Here is a 17720-nt window from a genome sequence, read left to right as displayed (position 1 = left end):
AAAGTGGCGCGGGAAATCCTTGATTCCTGTCCAGTCGAGGTTATCCGGCGGTTTATCAACAGATCGTACCGTTTTATGAGTGCATACAGAATAGGTTTGACTGGGAAAGCAGCAGAATGGGCTGTGCGCAAACAGAGACAGCACCGTCAGGTTTCGCAGCGTGCGATGATGGCAATCAAAGCAGTTCTGTCATAGTTTTATTGACATGTCATGAAGAAAGTATCATACGAGACATCAAAAAATTTGGCGTGCCAAAAATGTCGTGGGAAAAACCTCGGAGCAGTGTTTTTAGCTGTATTTTCACTGCCTGAGTTTGGATCGGGCCTCAGTTTGGCCTGAAAAAATCACATGCAGGCCCTACAAAATTTGTGGACTTCGCCTGTCCGCAACTGTAGGTATAATTTTATGAAGTGTCAGGTGAGTCAAAGCTTCCTAATGAAAAAGTAAAGTAAAGAAACACTACAGAAGACTATGTAACTAAATACTACTAGCAAAGATACACTAAAGAAAAGTAGGTAAAAAATAATACAGTTGGCAGGATTTGAAACATAGTCTCAAAAATAATGCAGTTGGCAGGAATTGAAACATGGTCTCAAAAAATAATGCGGTTGGCAGGATTTGAAACACGGTCCTTGGTCGACTAGTCTGAGGACTAAGCTAACAGACTTTGTCTTTTGAGGGTCACCTAGTATTCATGTCCATGCATGATTCCCACATCATGCAGGACATCGGATTGGAAGGTTCATGCATCTAAAATAGCTGGTGGGAACAGCAGACTAATAGAGGTCACCCCTCTATCAGGGCATTTGTGGAACCGGAGATGTGGCAGGGGACATGGGTGTCCCCCTTTTCCTAGTTAGCATTGTCCTACATAGGGTACTATATCCCAATTGGACATAAATTGGATTTTAAAAAAATAAAAAAAAGTCTGAACAACACAAACATAGCACTAGTGTACCTGTAGTCAGACCTTGACACTATTGTTCCCTCATTGATCTTGATGTATTCCAATGTTATAATAACATGCACCAATTAATGGGACATCATCACTATAATCTGATAATTTTGACGCCATGCGAATATGATAATTATTTACAGTGTTGCGGTGCATATCCATTATGAATATGATCAGCATGTACTTACAGTATTTACATATTTGTTCGTTCAGTTCTGAGCTAGCCTGAGTACATAAGTAGCCGCCCGTCGGTGAAGTTTTAGGCGTGTCGAGTCAGAGTTAGCAAAGTAGCCCGCAAATGTAGCGAATAGGATGACAATGTCGTCAGTGCATTTTTACCGCCAAATCACCGGCACCAAAGCGGTGGTTCGTCAATTTCTACTTCTCCATCAGCACCCATCTACAACAGTAGAACTAATAGGAGTCCCTACCAAGTGGTGATCGCCAGTTATACACAAGATGATTTATATCCGACTTCCGCATAACTTTACTACGTTTCGGCAGATTATCGTCTGTGAGAGTGAAGACAGTCCCCATTTCCACATTCCCATCCTTCATTCTGCGATTTGGTTGCATGCATAGTGAAGGTGACATCTCGCTTGGCCAATATTTTTGATTCTCCTCGTCCGACATTTCTTCGAATGGTATCTTCTGTGTTGAGTGGCTGGGAGCTACTACTTCATAGGGAGGCAGTTTATTTGAGGACACATGTTGATATATGCGCTGCATATTCATAGGATCTTTTCCAAATGCGTTTGATCGGGGGAACCGACGGAGCTCGCGAGCCGCCTCCCTACTTGCCATTTCCGCCTTGATTGAGCGCGGGAAGAATATCTGAGGCTCACCGTTTCGAATCAACTTGCACGACTAGCACCTATAAATGACGCACGATAAGAGTGATCCCAGAGGATACGACACAGCCTATACCCGAAATCATCCCCAATAAGTCTAGTTAGAAAGATGAGTCGATGACTCAAGCCCATCCGGTGGAGTTGCATACCAGTGGCAAACCTAAACGACAAATTTAGCATGACAGTTGACATATTTTAGACACAGGCGCGTAACACACGCACATGTTATCGTTGATGTGCTGATGCGGTCTGACGCCATCGATGCCCAATATCACTAACGGAATTGTGAAGAGAAAACGAAATAAGACCCGAATACACTTCCATGTATCGCACATGAGTTGAGCAATGATGTCACATCTGCGCAAAACTTACGTTGAGCTCGTGAAACTTTGTAAGCCTGACGATTGTATTCGTATCAACATCGGCTTTTTTCTGAATAGGGTTGGTCAGACCAGATCAGAATCTTGCCGATCGGAATGAACTTACCAGGCTCTGAAGGAATTTGGGGAATGTCCACAAAATTGGAAGAAACCATATTGTTAAAGACAAGCTTCCGAGACCCCCGGCTAATAATGTGTAAGCCTCGCACTAGTCAGAGTTTACAAATTTTGTCCGATGTTCAAACATGCAATGACAGACCTTGTAGGGGTCTTCCCGTGTGAAAACCGTTATAAGAGGCATACAAATGATTGCGACTATGGACCCAATTGCCCATATTTTGAAATATAGGCTGCGGAACCAATCTTGTTTCGCAGAGCCAGAACGAATCAGGAAAAACCAAAAACATAGTTCTACGGGTCGCGATTTAGCCTGAACTTATATGCCAAGGCATAAAAAATGAACCTTCTAGGTGTGTTACCCTTGGTTGAAATGTGAGCCGGTATCAGTGAATATCGGTTTAGCATACTCACACCTCTAATGCCCAGGCGAATGAATAACACAGGTACAGAGGGAGGATTGCGCTTTGTGCACTGTCACTCCACAGCTCGTACGGAGTGGGCGTGACTTTGAAAATTTGGCGTCAGCGAGAGACGTCAATATTGTGGATTGGGCTCACTCACTACCCATCCCAGGGATGACAGTGAAACCATTATTGTATTTGATAATGGAGAAGCCCACAGCGTAGATTGTAATTAACGGAATGCTGGTCAAATAGGAATACTGTGAGATTATGTGAGACCAGTGTGATTGATACAATGGAAAAGAAGGAAGCCCTGACACACCGTCATGACCCGCTTGAATGTACCGGAACGCGGTCCATGATTCCACCTGTACAAATGGGCTTAGGGCACTCGAAATTATGTGTAGAAAATCCGCCAACCTCAGAGATTTGAAACGGTCAAAGGACCAGAGATGATAGACTAGAAAGACTTCAAACTAAAGGAGATGGATATCAGTATTTCTTCCATAGAACAATCTAATATCAGACAGACCATAGTTGTAAGCGCTGCCCATACAAGAGTGACGGCTGGACTCATGTGGGCCATGATTTAAAGGCGAGCAAAGTGGAAGGAAGAGGAGAGCAGTTTGAGAGTTGCATGAAGCAATGATGGAGACGTAACTATATAGTACTGGTAGAATCCCAACCGGGTCGCGAAACAGAAGCGAGTCTGTTTGGGAGTAACCTCGAGATAGTCGGACGTTATCGCAACAATACCCGTTGTGGCACGTTCCTGCTGAGAAGATCATGGTGGTAGTTGGAACAAACCGGGAGCAATCAGCACAGGTTCAATTACAGCCATACGGTACTAGTTTGGTTTGCTCGTACCAATTCCATTTATCCGTAGCACCAGGTTGGCGGGAAGTCGCAGAGGGTACACTGCCACCGGGCTGTCGTCGGATCTCGGGCTGTAGATGCAGACGAACAAATCTGATTTCATATCATTTTCTAAATCTTTCACAATGGCTACATGGCCGCTGCCCACAGACGATGACAAGGAAAACCTCCTCCTTTCATGTCGATACGATGATCTCGACGAAGTCAAAGATTTTGTAACAAAATTCGGCTCAGGTGCTCTCTCCAGCGTCCATGACGACAACGGAAACACCGTGCTACATATGACATGCGGAAATGGACACATAGGTGAGACGCGATTTCATTGTATAACGTTCTTGATACCATGAGGACTGATTCGCGTAAGGTATCTCGTAGACGTGTTGGATTATCTTCTTCCTCTTGTCTCCCCTTCTATTCTCTCTGCACAAAATAATGCCGGCTCGACTGCTTTGCACTGGGCAGCGGTGAACCAGCATCTCGAAGTAGCGCAGAAGCTGGTTCGATTTACTGGGGTCGATGCAATTGATATCAAAAATAAGGCTGGAAGGTCGCCCCTGGGCGAAGCTGAGATGATTGGATGGGATGAGGGCGCAAGGTGGTTTGTACAGGAGATGAGGCTCGATGAAACCAACCACGATGACGTGAATGATAACGAAGAAGATGGTCTTGTGGACGCTGCACAGGATGTAGAAGTAGAGATCCAAGACGCGGATGGCCAAGTGGCGAAGATGACGATAAGCAGTGGCGCAACCACCTGATCATTATTTTGAGTTCAAGTACTAGCTTAGGTAGGTTTGGTTTATCCTTGCTGCACACAGAAGCGTTCTGAGTCTGCCACTGAGCCCCAGCGTTTCGCTTTTGGATCAGAATTGAAACTCACATGGTGATGGCCGAATGGAAATCTTTGGACTTACATCAAACTCAACGCATGAATCATAGAAGTTTGGGCCTAATACGTTACTAGCACACATTGGGTCTTCCCGATACACGTAGGACATGGCATAATGACGTAGAATGGAAACGCCTATAGCCGAATGTCACCTATGACACAGCACGAGTCCACAACTATCAAAACTACCATATGGTCACTGGACAAATCAAATACGTAGAAAAAAAAACATTAAAATTCACGTAGCATTCAAGGGGGAAAGCTTCATCTTCATCATGTTTCACATCGACGGTGACCGTTCTTCCACAGGCCATGACAGCGCTGCTGCGGAGATGTATGAGCATCTACTTGATATCCCTCCTTCACTGTTCGTTTTCCCCCAACATGCTTCTCCGTAACGTTGCCTAACAACCAGTCGTCTGGGTCTGCCGCCTTCAAATTAGTTTTTGCATACCAAGATTTCTCGTTTCCGATTTCATCAATATGTGCAAATTCGTTTGGTGGAGGATTTGCCAAGTAAAGCGCACCACGCTTCCACGCGATTGCTTCTGAAGTGGGAGAGAGAAATTCGTGTGGTGCGAACGGACTCCAAGGAGACAAGGTAGACGAATGAGATCTGGTTTCCAACATAGGCGACGAAAATCCAAATTTCATGCGCTCCGAACGACGCGACGTGGGTTTTGTCTGCTGTGAGACAGTATAGACAAGCTCGCCGGCCACACGCCGTTGCGGGGGAACATACTTCGCATAAGCGCCTGAACGTAGGGTCAAACTAGTGAGGCTGTATCGACGCTTATCAGAGAACGTTTATGATCCGTTCGGATCAACATACCTGTCAGCTTGATTGGAAGCCAACCCCGACGTCCCCGACTTTGGTACAACATTGTCGTCAGGGGGCTGATCCTGTGTTTCGCCGGAATCGAACTGTTGCGGTGAAGTCTGGACACACAGTTTCTTTTGCGCAACAATAGACCAGGGGGGCGAGCGAGCCGCGGACCCGCTCGAAATATTTTTGTCGGGTTGGTCGTTATCAGTGACGGCAGTTTGAGACAGATCAAATGTTGTCCTGGCACCCTTCGGTTTGAGCGGCTCTGAAGTCGTAAAGGTGGCGGTGACTCTCAATCTCTCTTGCACAGCTGCCTCCCAGAATGAATCTGGTCCATCAAATTTATGTTCTGTTCCACTTGACGGATTGTCGCCCTGTTTAACCTCGGTGGCGACAAGTCCATGTGATGAATGTTCATTGCCCCGGCTAGAAGGGACCGGCGTGCTGGCACTGCGGCGGTGCATATCGAATGGCATAGCTGTGGGTTCCGAATCACAAAAAGAGCCGCACCCTAGTATATTATCGCGTCTGGACGTTGACTGTGAAAGACAGGATGTGACGTGATTCTCGTTCTTGTCAATGGATTGTGGTGAAGATAATCCGAGAGCCAATTGATCCCCTGGCGACTCGCTGCAGAAAGATCCTTCCTCGCAACTTGAATCACTGTCTTCCTCGAAATCGACACCGATCCCAGTCGCATAAGACCAGCTTCGCTTTCGGGAAACCATCGATGAAAAAGAAGCTTGGCTACTTGAAACGGAAAGGTGTTCGTCATGATTGGGCCTTGCAGGTATAGTCATTTGGAGGTCGCCATGGTGAGTTGCACCATCATGCTTGCGAGCTGGCCGATGCGCATCGTGGGGTATTGCTTTTTCATGAGATACAGCCTCAGCTAGTGGCGGGAAGTTACGGACGAGATGCGCCAGGCGTGAGGGTTGGCGTGGGTCCTGGGGCTTACTATTGTGGATGTTAAGTTCAAAACCCGCAGAGCTCGACGATTTGAGGGAAGGTGGGACGTCCAGGGACGCTGGATTATCGCAGGACTCAGACTCTTGACTCGGTGTGCGTTCGGTATCACTATGATTGCTAGTTGTTTCATGTGGCAGTACATATCGACTGTTATATAGGTGTGAGGCTGCACCCATAAGTTTGGGACTCTCCAGATCCTCGTGTAAGGTACGTTTGTTGGGAGCTCGCAAAATGTATTGTTGTGTAGCAAGAAAACCTGGATCGCCGTTGTACGCTTCTTGGTCGGGAGTGACGCATACACTCTCCGTCCCATCTGTAGATTCGCCGGTCCCAGATAGCTCGCGCGAAATAGCTGCACTTGGATATTCGCTATCCCTAGGAAAGATAGTTTCGAGGCTACCACACGATAGGAGTACCGGTCGAATCTTGTTTTTAGACTGGAGGCGAGTAACAGGATAGAGACATATGAGACCAAAGTTGAGGGCAACCAAGACCAGGATGCTGCAAAAACCGCTGTTAAAATAAGTCAACTGGTCAGAGTACAACAGAGCTAATGTAGATGTCAGCATAGATAAGCACAGTCTGGAGCATATAGCCTGACCTAGAGAGTCCACAAAATTTGAAAAATAGTGTTTGTGCTGGGAGATCAAGAGTGCATATGTGAGAGTGGAGGAAGACGGGGGAGAATGGTGGTCATTAGCGGAAATACGACTGCTTCTATTGCTTGAGGCAAATCCGGCGGCAAGATAATTTGCTGGAGGGTTTGGCCACAGGAAGTTATTGTGTCTCTCGAGGACCGCAGAGTCTCCGTCGATGGTCCGAACAGAACTGAACGGATCCAGGGTCGCCAGCAGAGGTGCCCATTGTAATAGTTTGAGAAGGGTTAATAATGAATATCGCAAGAAGAAAGTCATGGAGCTGAAGGCAACAAATACACGATTGAGCTCAACTTTAAAAGTTGGCGTTTATTTGCATTTGTGTTGAACAACTTGAAGACGAAACAATTGCTACACTGTGTGGCCAGCTGTGTAACGCGCACTGGAGAATTGAACTTCGAATGGATTAAATGTTCAAACTTCGACTCTCAAGTGTGTGCGTTTTCTAAATGTCACATATTTTTGACTGGTCGAACTCAAGTGTTATTCGGGGGGAAAAGATCAACTGCCCTACTAATAGTTTAACGTGAGCTTAAATACTGTAGGGAATAGAATGTTCGCAGGTGAAGCTAGAACTGTCTGCTGACACCTGTCAGTTTTATCAAATCTGGGATAATCTAGACCTGCAGTCAAAGTACGTAGTTTACAGCACCGCCCACACAGATGCCACGATGCTAACACCAAGACAAACTACCGTGAATATCCCTACAACTTGCTGCAGTATCACCCACGCGTAACCAGCGATACCAAGAAGAGCCAAAATGAAGCCGATACTACTCAACGCCAAAGTCGTAAAATAGCACCGGGTCAGGAGATCCAGCGGAGGAATGGACGTCCTGGATGTAATCTGGAGCCCCGAATTCAAGGGCACAACTTGAAAAAAGGTGCTCATAGCATCAAAAGGAGGGATGGTCATAAGCGTTCGCTGCGTCCCATGCATGATCTCAGGATGGTGCAAACCAGAATTAGAAATTCACCCACCTCGGTGTTCTTTGTATCAGAAGGAGCTACATCACTGAGCTGATATCGAATGAGAGCAAATGATGCTATATATCCCAGAATTGCTAGGTCAGCTCGTGAGCGCCTTGCACTTCCTCGAAGCATCCCGGCACTCACAAGCACAAACATGGAAAACGAGGGCGCCAGCGAAGCATGCATAAACAAATTCTTGAAGTGGCATCTGCGACGGCGTGGTGAGCTCAAAAAGTCCTCCGTCGATCGAAGCGAGAAATGTTGTCTGATGGTTTATTCCAGAATGGCATGCAATCAGAGTCACCGAGTAATGACTTACTATAAAGGTGAGGATTTGAAGTCGTTGCATCCACACTGCCACAAGCGCTGAGCTATCTCCTGGTGTCGTTGCAACATTATTTAAACCATTTCTAGTCGCGACGCGGACCTGCTCTTCACGTTGACCATCTGTCACATTTCTCAATTACTCTGCTGTATTGATGGAATGGTGTGGTGTGTATACCATTATCTGTGTGCTGAACACTAGGACCAGCTTCTGCTCGCTCGAGATCTTCATTCATGTTTCAGCTGACTAGACTTTACCTGCAGCGTTGTGCGCGTGTTTGCAGGTCAGTTGGGGCGTGGCCTTGAGAATCGAGTGCCTGGAGCATCGGATCAGCGAATGATGACCTAGTAGCCACAAGAATCCTCACGAGCCTGAGTGTCCACTGGGTTTGACTGGGCCTACAGTCGACAAGACTTCTCATACGCACCTATTATATGTTTTGCGGCAAACGCCTCAACACCCGCAAGGTGTTGATTGGGAAATCAACCGGTGTGCCAGCAGGTTGCGCCATTGTGGTTCTCGGTGCGAGTGCAGAGGTTACTGAAATAGCTTAATTCTGGGGGTAGCACAATTTTTGGCGCGTGTGGAGCACATGGGAATGCGGTGAAAGTTTCAGCCTATCAGCTGTCAGTAATAAGATTAAAAATATAGAGGAGTGATGTATGTCTACAATTACGTAATTTTCTGCCCGAAGACCGCCGGCGTTATAGTGTAGTGGTCATCACTTGGGATTTTGATAATACGATTTCCCGTAACCCAGGTTCGAACCCTGGTAACGCCTGCTTTTTGGTTTTATGCTTGTATCATTATGGTAGAGCTTGGTCCCATCAAGTGAGCTCACCATTACTCACACTGAGATTTCCTCAACGTCGCCAGTTTTAACGATCTTTGAATTTATTTCAAGTCCGCACTCCGACTTGAAGTGGAAAGCTGGGGTTTGGGTTTAACCGCCGCACAGGAAGACAGCCGTTCTATGCCGCAGAGATGTGAATATTCACATCCAGACCATCCCAAAATCATTGGAATGACCAGTTTATTGGGCCAGTCATCTTTCTAATATTTGACGGTGAATCAGGGTGAGCAGGTGACTGCTTTTACGTTTACTGATCTTGTGCTCTACGACATCCTCAGAAATGCTACATCCTTCTTTCTCTCTCGGCAAGCTCAAGACTGGTAAAAACCAGCAACGCCATCGCAAGACTCGCGGTGCAAGTGCTGAAGTCTCGCCCATCAAACTTAGCCACCTTCTCAAGTCCATTAGGCACCATCGTTTGAAGGGAAAGGTCGCGGTTGAGCAGAAGACTACTTCAGCCTCATCACCCCAGCCTGAGTCTGATATGAGCTTGTCACCTCCTTCCAGGCATCCACCTTACGAATGGAACACCGACCATTCGAGTCTCTTGTCAGGAATCAATAATGCGCGCATTGTCTCAGAGTCTGCTACCCGGTTCACCACTGCTGAACAGAGCATAGCCCCGTCGGAGCAGTCGTCACATTCATCGCTGTTTGATATGCGCACTTCGAAGTCCACTTTAGCTCTTCTTTCGAAGGCCCCTGTAGACCCCTTCTCAGACAGCTCTGGTGTATCCCCTACCCTAATATCATCTCCGTCCATGTTTAACCTACGTTCTCATTCGACGGGCGATTACATCGTGCGACAGCTTGGTGCAACCCTGGAAAAGCTTTCGCTGGGCGAGAGCCAGTATACTAAGCTTCAGGAGAACGTCATTCCAATCAGATCCCTGAATAGTACACGATGCAATGTGCCAAAATCGGAATCGGTGCTAACCGTGATGTCCGGCTTCCAGGGCTCCCCAACATCTTCTGATATGATTGTCTCTCCCTGCTCCCTCTTGTCCCCCCAAGTTCAAAGACTCACTTGCGTCTGGATACCTTGGGAATTTAAGACAACAGCTGCAGGAGAAGCGGTGGCTATGCAAGTTTGCTCGCTCCACATCAGCCAAAGTACACGTTGCCGTCGCACCCACCATATTCATCACGTCTGTTGATACGAAGCATCCCAAACCACTATGTTCCCCGGTTGGCCTTTTTGGACAAGCTAACCACTTCAGAGATTTCATCGATGATCCTACGCCTCGACCACTGCCGCTAGCCAATTCTCTGTGTCTAGATGACCCATTTAATGCGGATCCATTCGCCTATGACCATCCCTCTCAATACGATCTGCCATTATTGCCTTCAACCCCAACTTCTGAGGAGACAGGAGAAGTCACTGACCCTGCCTGGTATCTATTTGGAACGCCCTCTCGTGCATATCTCAAACTCTTTCCATCTAGTGGGGAGGAATTCCCAACAGCCCTGGGTGCCACCATCACCAATCCATTTGATCTTCCGCCTTTCTCTGTACCGTTCATGAAACCAGGACTGCTCGGCGCTTCGCTTCATGACAATTGAGGCGAGTTGCGATGCTGAGGGTTTTTTGTGGATATGGTTTGTAATCTAGTAGGTTCTGAAGCCGCTAATATAGTTTATTCATGTCCTGGAGTCCTTAAATTGTCTACAGATCCCTTACTATGTTGTTCCATCCTAAATCCTTGCATATGCATGGGACGAGGATCCTCAAATATATGAGGTTGTTTGTATAATATTCCAGTTGCAAGATGAATAAAATTAGCTCGTTTTCCGAACAAATTTTGGCATATCATACACCAAGGACAAGTCGAGTGGCGAAAGCTGATCTCGGAGAAGTTCAACAGGTGAAGCACGGAGGTCGAATTTCAGCAGGTGCCGGTCGTGCTGGTGGGTGCTTAGTACTCTAGTACTCAATCGTGTAGCGGCAATGCTATGCATTGACCTCCAAACACGTAGTCTCCCGTAGTATGAACATTCAAAATTAAGAAGATATAGTTGTTCCTCGATGGCATCTACCTCGACGAAAGCCAGCTAACACTGAGCAAGTTACAATTAATCTCATTTTAGCGGGAACCTGAGAGAATTTGAGATGACGACACACGAGTTGGAAAATGCAATACGCAATGTCAGCAGATATTAGCTTAATGGCAAGAACGCTCAGCGGGTCTGTATTTGAGTCGAAATGTAAATAGAGCATGAGCCAACCGAGATCCCATCACATGGCCATCCAACATGTCAGAAAACAAGCAATCAGATAAAGGAGTCAAGATTTGCAGATGGATGTACTACAGGGTAGTTATTTGTGGGTGAGGCTGCAGTGACTCGGATGCCAGATCTAATACGATGGATGACTTTCACAAAAGATTGAGACATACGGTTTGATAACTCACCTGCGTAGAACCTGTCGCCAAGTCCACTGGTAATGGCGATGTTTGGATTCATCCATCAAGTTCCTCGCGTTTCCTTCCAGCACCGTTCTTGTATGAGCGGTAATTGAAGTCATCAGCATTGACTTCGTAATTTCTGTAGTTGAAATCATCGGCATCAAGCTCCCCGCGCTTCCCGTTCTTGTACGACCCGTAATTGTAGTCATCAGCGTTGACTTCGTAATCGCTGTATTTGAAGTCATCGGCATGAACTTCCTTGCGCTTCCCGTTCTTGTACGACCCGTAATTGAAGTCATCAGCGTTGACTTCGTAATCGCTGTATTTGAAGTCATCGGCATGAACTTCCTTGCGCTTCCCGTTCTTGTACGAGCCGTAATTGTAGTCATCAGCGTTGACTTCGTAGTTGCGGTAGTTGAAGTCATCAGCGTGAATTCCCTTGCGCTCCTCTACAGCTGGCAGCAAGTTATGTTTATCAACCTCTGCATAGTGATGATTCGTGATTTGAACACTACTCACAGGAACGCTTAGCGTTGGCATCTTGCACGGGGTGTGCTGTAGCAAGAACCACGATGAATGCGAGCGCACTGAAGACACTGAGAGTAAGCTTCATGTTTGAGTTAAGAAATGCGACTGGTGCTTTGTCGATGCGCTACATTGGGATCTTCAAGAGGACTTTATACCTTTTCGTACGCCCGCTCGTGACTCAGGTCACCTGAATTGGCTGAAGCATTATCCACTCAGAACTTTTGTGAGGGGCTGTCCTAAGCGTACATAATCAGCCATCAGAGTCATTGAAAAATCACTAACAATCTCAACGAGGCAAGACCGCCAACCCGAATTCTCATCTTCGGATCAGCTCAGTTCATGCGAGAAAGAGGGACAACAGCCTCATTTCACATCTGCAAATTGGATTATGACCCGAACCGCCGTACTCGATGATGCGCGGCACGTTCAAGTGTCAATCACGCTGATTAGGGAGATAAGTGACAGTGACAGTTGATCAGATCTTCAAAGCTTCACCTTACGGCGATGCAAACGCCTCGAACTTGAACTTGGGAAATACCTTTATTCCCCCACATCTTCTCGAAACATTGATCAGCTTTTGAAGAGTGATAAGAACGCCTGTAAGACATGATTTGTCTATAAAACACGGTTAAGGCCTTAAAGGACTGTTGCGGCGCAAGTCTCTTGAGTGCCAAAAATACATGTATGAGCAAAGTTTGCTCATTTCATAAAGGGTACCGCCGATTATGCCGGATCTTTGAAATGTATAGCCAGAGGCTCATCGACATCCTCGCATTCTGACCTTGACGCTTCTGTGTGTCCTGGTAGCGTTTAATCATTGATGGAAATTCCATCAAGTACGATCGTACGATCGTACATTTTACAAGTATTTCGGGTGTTTGCCTGCTGTCCAGTAGCTTCCGTCTGGTGATTCTTTTGCCAGTATCTGTTCCTCAGGCTGCTTTAGCATACATCGAGAATTTTTATGTTTTCGCCCGAGTAGTACGTACGCTGAAATTGTCCACGCGCAATCAAATAGCGTTATCTCAGTCGATTGAAAAGGCTACATCACGCGTGCATGAGTTAGGCAAAATTCATCTGGAAATAAAAAGAAGAACAGCGTCCTCGCGCAATCCGCAATACAGTTGACGTGCTGATCTTAGCTTGGTGCCTCGGGGAGCATGAATGTGTAAGATTGTCGGTGACAAGGAAGATGATTTCTTTCATTTTTGTATCAGCGCAACAAAATTGATCCAACGTGAGCGGAGCAGGGTGCCTGAAAATACATGTGACGGTGAGCCTGGACTTGACTAACTACTGATTTTGAGACATAGAGGACGAACATGTGGTACTGTGGCTAATTTTAGAACTCTGTCTGGCCCTCGTTCTTTAGTGATGCAGCGGAGTGAAAAGTTGGGTGTGCGACGGTCTAGTTAGGCCTCATTGTGAATAGCACGTCGTCAACCGAACCATTGATAAGTGAAAAGAGGGTCCTATTAGTATTCCACTAGTAGTTCTTGTTGATGATCCTGCCATATTGGAACAAGACGATACTAAACACAAAAATATCAGCCTCAGCCTACCTTAGTTGGCTAGTTTTTCCTGATCTTTGACTGGTACCCATGAGGTGATGATACGTGCCGTTCTATGCACTAGCACCAACTTCGTTCAAGCCCTTTCCACTATCGGTACGCATTTTAGGGCTAAACAAAGTAAACCTCAACTACATCAGAATATTTTTGAGCCTGAGAAAGTTATTTACCACTATATGACAATATGGATAGAGCGTGTAAAGAGCATGTCCTTTATTTTCGTTGCTAAAAGAAATATAAAGTCGTTTATTACGACGTCAGGGCCCCGCAATCAACGCAGCGCACCTCGGTTCTTTAATGGCCCGCACTAACGTCAGGTGGTGGCAGTCCTGTCAGCGTGAACCTAGGTCTTCCCAGTCGTTATCAGCACCATCAAAGTCTTGAAAACGGACTTGATAAAAATTGCAACGAGTTTCGGTTCCGGGATCCAGTTTCTGATCGCAACAGTAAAACGGAGAACTTGATGTCTTTAATCACCGCTCGTGCTGGACTCGACACGGTCAGGGCAGAGGAGTAACTTGAAAGAGGTTTCGTTCAGAATGCCTCGGTATAGGGAAATCTATAGCCAAGTTCTAGGTCAGTTCACCGATGTCCCGTGGAGGTGGATTATAGCCGTGTCGAGCTATTAATCAAAACTTTCATCACTGCTTGTCCGTTTGTGGCTTTGCTATCAGAATCTCAGGCGCGACTCAGACAACAATAAGAGCCTACACGCTAAAAAAAATGAGTACTTGAATACCGATACATAAACAGCACTAAAGATACCTGAAAGAATCGACCAGCACGACGTTCAAGTTGGAGAACAACAACAAACATCCCGTGCCAAGTCCAAAACCCAACTTCCTTTTTCGTACTCGAAGCTTGACCCATCGAGCGCGTAAATTGCAAAATATATTATTCATTCATTTCTACGTCATTGATGTACAAACAGCACGTTAATTCTACTGAGCTCTCAATCATTTCCGCTCTTGCAAGATACTCGTGAATGTATGTAGTAAGTAAACAGCAAGTCATACATCATCGTGCATCAGATGGAAGGGTAAGGGAATATCAACCGTATCTTCAAAACGAGTCATCGCCGATTCCGGAATATGGACAGCATGCTCGATAGCCCAATCCAAGATTTTCTCGTAGTCCCTGCATTGGTGGCGGGTGTTGAAATTGGGGTATGGGATTTCGTGTCCCTGGACCCAGTCCCATGTTATGATCGTCACATCGGCATTGCACATGATACTCTGCCTGATCATTTCAATGCAGTGATCTGTATTGTATACAATAAGCAGGAGGTGCATGAATAAAAAAAAGCAGATGTACCAAGATGCATTCGGACTACTTCGGGCGTGTCCTGGAACGAAATATCTATGGGTCCGTAATACTTGGGCCACGAGGCTTTACGAAGTAAATTCTACAAAACATGAGGCAAGGATGACTAGACTTTTGATGTAGTATGGCTCACCAGACAGTGGAGTTGGTGGGGGGCTTCCATGGATACCATGAAACCCCCACCAAATTCGGCTGGATATTTGACCTTTGAAGGTGAATCTACTTCGCCGGCTTTGAGAATTTCCTCGAGTGACATCCGAGTTGGTAGCACTGAGGTTTCATGGACGTAAACATCTACTGATTAGGATGAGGGGGAAATTAGGCGACGCACCATCGTGAGCTATCCTGGCCCAAGCGGCATCAACTTCTGGGGAAGGAGGGACCACGATAGATCGAAGGAAAGTCGAGAGTCCCATTGAATCTTACGATCATGGAGTCAACAGCACCACTTGCTGGAGCTGTGAAAAATCATCAACACTATTAGTCAACTATCCGAGGATGTCTGTTCACTCACAGTATACAGGAATGTCGTCATGCAGACGGGGCGAAGGCGTGCCCATCCATAGCACGAAAAAGAGTATCGATGTGCATATCAACGCGCCATGGCTCAATATAGGCCACATGCAAAGGATGTGCAATTTGGGACGAAGTTCTGCACGGAACATTTCTGCATCACCAAATGATTCCTCCACATTATCTTTGTCAATAACATCGACAGGAGAGTACTGCGAGAATTTTTTGACCATGACCCTGGGTGAACTCCGTTTGCTGAACTCGGGGATTGTAGGGACAGTTGGGAACAAACGAGGGTAGATGCGAGAAATATTTAGGAGTGTATTGATTTCGAACATGTTCTCCGATCAACTGTATCTCAGGCGTGTTATGTTATCATGCCGTTGATGTGGAAGCCACATGCCTCAGCGGAGCGCTGGAAAGTATTCAATGGGAAGCAACAGGTTTTGAATGATCGGAGAAGTGAGAAGCCCGAGTTTGATTGAATCCAGGAACACCAGTACTGCCAGCTTGACCGCCAGTTCAAGAACCAACGTGGGTTCCATCAGTCAAAATTCAAGCCCCTCTATGTACTCAGGTCCTGGGTTCCAGCTTGCCCCCGAGTACAACTTTGTTTCAAGTGCATTCCAAGTGTCTTGAAACCCTACCGACTTCAGATCCTTTTCTTGCGCCAGCTATGCGTAAGGAATATTCTGCATCGTATTCTCCTGTCGATGGAGTCGACGATCGTGACGATACGAACCTCCTTGATAGCTATACAGAAACAAGACCTCTTGCAAATTTCCGTCTCCTTCGCTGGTCACCATGGGTAAGCCATGGTGTGCTGGTGTCCATAACAATGATGTTCTTCGTGCTATGGGCACGGTCGCCGTCTATCGATGACGTAGTTTTGTACTGTAGGTGGACAGACAGCATCAACGCACGGGACCTTGCTTACTCGTCATAGCTCCAGCAAACGAGGCTATTGAGTCCATTGGTATCATAAGATTCAACGGAACTCTGGGCACCCCTTCCATATATCGTGGCAGCCCGTCTCCAGAGATTGACGCCGCATGGGATAGGATATCTTTTGATGGTTGCGTCCTATGCTTCGCTTACATCATAGACATTCACTGACTATATGATATTTCCCAGCGCGTCCAATACGTATGACGCTTGAGCAACTGCTCAGAACAGGAGAGAAACCTTCTCCCGTCATGGCTAGGTACCCGGAAGAATACGGTGGAGGTTACATGGCCACAGTAGAAGTCATCCACCAGCTCCATTGCATAGTCAGTTGTAATACAGGGAGGGTGGTCAATCTTTACTCACTCCCCTGTAGGATATGCTTCGCAGAGTCAGCTGGGGTGATGAGTACTCAGTTCATGATGCCCACGAATCCCCCCAAGACTTTCGCATTCATCTCGGTAGGTATATTGTTTCCTGCCCGGACCACATCTGCTTATGGCGTGTCCCAGATCACTGCATCGAAATGCTCAGGCAGATCATTATGTGTCGTGGCGACGTGACGATGCTCACTTACGACTGGGTGGAGGGAGTCAAAGATCCTTTCCCTAACTTCAACATTCCTCACCGATGCAGAAACTTTGAGAAGGTCTTGAATTGGGTTGAAGAGCATCGTGTTTTTGTCCCTAAATCCAAGGTAGTCCGCTTGGAGGATAACGTAGACCTGCCTTCTCCTCCCTGATAGTCTGAATTTATTCTCTCCCAATAACGGCTCTCGCGCTCGTGTAGATCATGATTCTCGCTACGGCAGTAGTTTTGTTGTCTTCCATTTGTTATGAAGTCTTTGAATCGTTCGCTTATATTCATGCTCTTATTCGTGTCAACGATGCCAGTCAAGATTCCTCCGTGCGATTGCCTTTCCTGCACAGCTGCAATGTGCCGCGTTCTGTTTCCAATCATAATGGGGTCGTTGTAAAATCGACATCCGGCGTGTTTGAAAGCTCGGCGCCCTTGAATTTGCTCCGGAAATTCGGATATAGGACGTCCGTTCTCCGCTGGATCTCCTGACTCTAATATTTTACGATTTTGGTGTTAAGTAATGTTGGTTGGATTCTAGCACTTCTTGGTATCGCCGGTTACGCGTGGTTGACACTGCAGCAGGTTGCGAGGATATTCACGGCAGTTTGTCTTGGTGTTAGCGTGGCATCTGCGTGAGCATACAGTAAAATACGTACTTTGGCTGCAAGTGTAGATCCTCCCAAGCTTGATGAAGCTGGTAGGTGTCGGCACCGACAGTCGACTTCTCCGATAATAGATCTAGCCTGAAAGGGTGACCAATAACAGATTAAATGCAAAATTCATG

At 46.5% G+C, this 17720-nt stretch overlaps 8 protein-coding genes and 1 non-coding gene across 9 annotated transcripts; 4 read left to right on the top strand and 5 right to left on the bottom strand.

The window, feature by feature from the left end:
* Positions 1–1369: 1369 nt before the first annotated feature.
* On the bottom strand, positions 1370–3293 carry EDB93DRAFT_1252314 (uncharacterized protein; the record flags this gene model as incomplete). The annotated part of the gene is made up of 13 exons (XM_041453273.1): positions 1370–1789; positions 1845–1903; positions 1956–1966; positions 2029–2123; positions 2179–2238; positions 2293–2394; positions 2446–2597; positions 2650–2666; positions 2718–2811; positions 2868–2967; positions 3030–3075; positions 3128–3183; positions 3240–3293. The coding sequence occupies 13 exons, from the start codon at positions 3291–3293 to the stop codon at positions 1370–1372; spliced, it is 1266 nt and encodes a 421-aa protein (XP_041305739.1).
* Positions 3294–3708: 415 nt separating this feature from the next.
* EDB93DRAFT_1088962 (ankyrin repeat-containing domain protein) lies at positions 3709–4341 on the top strand (the record flags this gene model as incomplete). The annotated part of the gene is made up of 2 exons (XM_041446173.1): positions 3709–3889; positions 3959–4341. 2 exons carry the CDS (start codon positions 3709–3711, stop codon positions 4339–4341), a joined length of 564 nt encoding a protein of 187 aa, XP_041305738.1.
* A 231-nt stretch (positions 4342–4572) lies between these two features.
* Positions 4573–7223, bottom strand: EDB93DRAFT_610207 (uncharacterized protein). The gene is made up of 3 exons (XM_041456855.1): positions 6869–7223; positions 5305–6817; positions 4573–5244 (listed from the first exon to the last, which is right to left on the bottom strand). Exons 1-3 carry the CDS (start codon positions 7179–7181, stop codon positions 4746–4748), a joined length of 2325 nt encoding a protein of 774 aa, XP_041305737.1. The 5' UTR covers positions 7182–7223; the 3' UTR covers positions 4573–4745.
* Positions 7224–7382: 159 nt separating this feature from the next.
* EDB93DRAFT_1158104 (uncharacterized protein) lies at positions 7383–8837 on the bottom strand. Its single transcript, XM_041449949.1, has 6 exons — positions 8592–8837; positions 8398–8536; positions 8215–8342; positions 8040–8160; positions 7905–7987; positions 7383–7848 (listed from the first exon to the last, which is right to left on the bottom strand). Exons 2-6 carry the CDS (start codon positions 8453–8455, stop codon positions 7567–7569), a joined length of 672 nt encoding a protein of 223 aa, XP_041305736.1. The 5' UTR covers positions 8456–8536; positions 8592–8837; the 3' UTR covers positions 7383–7566.
* An 83-nt stretch (positions 8838–8920) lies between these two features.
* Positions 8921–9001, top strand: EDB93DRAFT_t79. The gene has a single exon. It is a non-coding gene; the product is annotated as a tRNA-Gln (tRNA).
* EDB93DRAFT_1158100 (uncharacterized protein) lies at positions 8971–10866 on the top strand. The gene is made up of 2 exons (XM_041449948.1): positions 8971–10055; positions 10087–10866. The coding sequence occupies exons 1-2, from the start codon at positions 9354–9356 to the stop codon at positions 10633–10635; spliced, it is 1251 nt and encodes a 416-aa protein (XP_041305735.1). The 5' UTR covers positions 8971–9353; the 3' UTR covers positions 10636–10866.
* A 665-nt stretch (positions 10867–11531) lies between these two features.
* Positions 11532–12090, bottom strand: EDB93DRAFT_1105500 (uncharacterized protein; the record flags this gene model as incomplete). The annotated part of the gene is made up of 2 exons (XM_041447514.1): positions 11532–11932; positions 11997–12090. The coding sequence occupies 2 exons, from the start codon at positions 12088–12090 to the stop codon at positions 11532–11534; spliced, it is 495 nt and encodes a 164-aa protein (XP_041305734.1).
* A 2496-nt stretch (positions 12091–14586) lies between these two features.
* EDB93DRAFT_1105499 (uncharacterized protein) lies at positions 14587–15750 on the bottom strand (the record flags this gene model as incomplete). The annotated part of the gene is made up of 5 exons (XM_041447513.1): positions 14587–14837; positions 14891–14981; positions 15033–15169; positions 15265–15357; positions 15414–15750. The coding sequence occupies 5 exons, from the start codon at positions 15748–15750 to the stop codon at positions 14587–14589; spliced, it is 909 nt and encodes a 302-aa protein (XP_041305733.1).
* Positions 15751–16088: 338 nt separating this feature from the next.
* On the top strand, positions 16089–17099 carry EDB93DRAFT_1329726 (uncharacterized protein; the record flags this gene model as incomplete). Its single annotated transcript, XM_041455149.1, has 5 exons — positions 16089–16308; positions 16359–16487; positions 16547–16683; positions 16734–16818; positions 16870–17099. The coding sequence occupies 5 exons, from the start codon at positions 16089–16091 to the stop codon at positions 17097–17099; spliced, it is 801 nt and encodes a 266-aa protein (XP_041305732.1).
* Between the last annotated feature and the right edge of the window lie 621 nt (positions 17100–17720).

The sequence above is a fragment of the Suillus bovinus genome, assembly GCF_016758785.1.
Source record: "Suillus bovinus strain UH-Sbo-P2 chromosome Unknown EDB93scaffold_45, whole genome shotgun sequence".
In the NCBI taxonomy this organism is placed as follows: Eukaryota; Fungi; Basidiomycota; class Agaricomycetes; order Boletales; family Suillaceae; genus Suillus; species Suillus bovinus.
This window is presented reverse-complemented; position numbering and strand designations above follow the sequence as displayed.